The sequence below is a fragment of the Cyprinodon variegatus genome, unplaced genomic scaffold (genome assembly GCF_000732505.1).
Source record: "Cyprinodon variegatus isolate N-32 unplaced genomic scaffold, C_variegatus-1.0 Scaffold694, whole genome shotgun sequence".
In the NCBI taxonomy this organism is placed as follows: domain Eukaryota; kingdom Metazoa; phylum Chordata; class Actinopteri; order Cyprinodontiformes; family Cyprinodontidae; genus Cyprinodon; species Cyprinodon variegatus.
This window is the reverse complement of record NW_015151147.1, coordinates 312,568-313,829: the sequence shown is the minus strand read 5'-3', so window position 1 is coordinate 313,829 and position 1,262 is coordinate 312,568. Positions and strand designations below refer to the sequence as shown.

At 43.5% G+C, this 1,262-nt stretch overlaps 1 protein-coding gene across 1 annotated transcript in view; it reads right to left on the bottom strand.

The window, feature by feature from the left end:
• Positions 1-1,262, bottom strand: part of LOC107097421 (SPARC-related modular calcium-binding protein 2-like) — a 54,388-nt gene that overhangs the window by 12,294 nt on the left and 40,832 nt on the right. The window contains exon 10 of the mRNA XM_015394560.1: positions 500-582. Coding sequence (XP_015250046.1) covers positions 500-582 — 83 coding nt within the window. The remainder of the gene's footprint in view (positions 1-499; positions 583-1,262) is intronic.

The window sequence follows — 1,262 nt, the reverse complement described above, 5'->3', positions numbered from 1 at the left end:
CCTACAGTAATCAATAATTTCTTCTTGACACATCTGCAAAAAATTCCTTAAAGTAGTTTCATGCCCTGGAACCAATCTTCTGCTTTTAATTTAGCTATCTGCATCGCTATCAGTCATAGTATCACCACCTGTCTCTGGCATCCCATTATGCATTATCTCCACCTCACCTCCCTGCTGTTCCTCCTCACTGCTTTCATTCACTGTCCTCCACCTCCAGTGTCAGTTGAAGATTAATCCCCCTCCCAATCCGTCTCTGTCTCCCTGCTTATTGACCAATGAATGCCGCTATCTGCTAATCCTCAACTCTTATCAAGCTTTTTCTTCAGTGCTAATGATATCCTCACACCAACACGCTCTAACGCAAACACACACTGTTATCAAAGCAGTGGAAGTTTGGCAGCAGTTTGAGGCTAAATGGTTGAAACAATAAAAATGAACTCCATGTTGTCTAAAGAAAGAGGGGAAAAATAGAGACAGATTCCAGTAAATGGAGACGTACCTTGGAGATGTCTGGTTTTATAATGGTCCTTTGCTTTATTTGGATGGGCTCTGGCATTACCGTCACATTTTGGCTGTTCATACCTGTGAAGAAATGTAATGAAGTCAGGATTGTTTAGAGCAGTCAAACCCTCATCGTAAAAGCAGAGGAATCCTGTTTTCCAGTGACCTCGGTCAGTTAAATGTGAGGGATTCAAGTGATCATTCTGTGGCAAACCAGGGGCTGTGAAACTCATCCAGCAAGAGGGGAAGGATTTGGAACTGGGATGAGGACAGAAAGAGGGGGATTGTGATAGAAGAAGAGAGGGAGTGTGGGATGCGAGGATGCCTCTGTAACCTCCGTGAGGGATATCATTGTCCTTACAGCTGATGTTTGATGGGGGAAAAAGCTGGCCTGAGAGAGGGAGGAAAATCCACACTTCCATATTTATCCTGATGTGCTAGCTGGCCCCCTGCCTGGAGTCTTGTTAATGTGATACTCTGCGATGTAGCTTAATAGCCAGTCTGCCAGACCTCTGACCTGCTGTTATCCAGACCACAGAGTTCCTCTCTGTTATCAACAACCCGGTCTGTCAGCATATCAACGTAAGATCGGTAAGTTTAGCCGATATTTTAAAGGAACCTTGATGGAACTAACCAGGTTTACTTAGAATCTCCATTTAATTTGGAAAGAACTTTTCGAAAACAACCCAAACCAGTCCTTGATAAGGCCAAAGATGATGACTACTAGGGGTGTAAATAATAATCGTTTTGTATCGATGCAT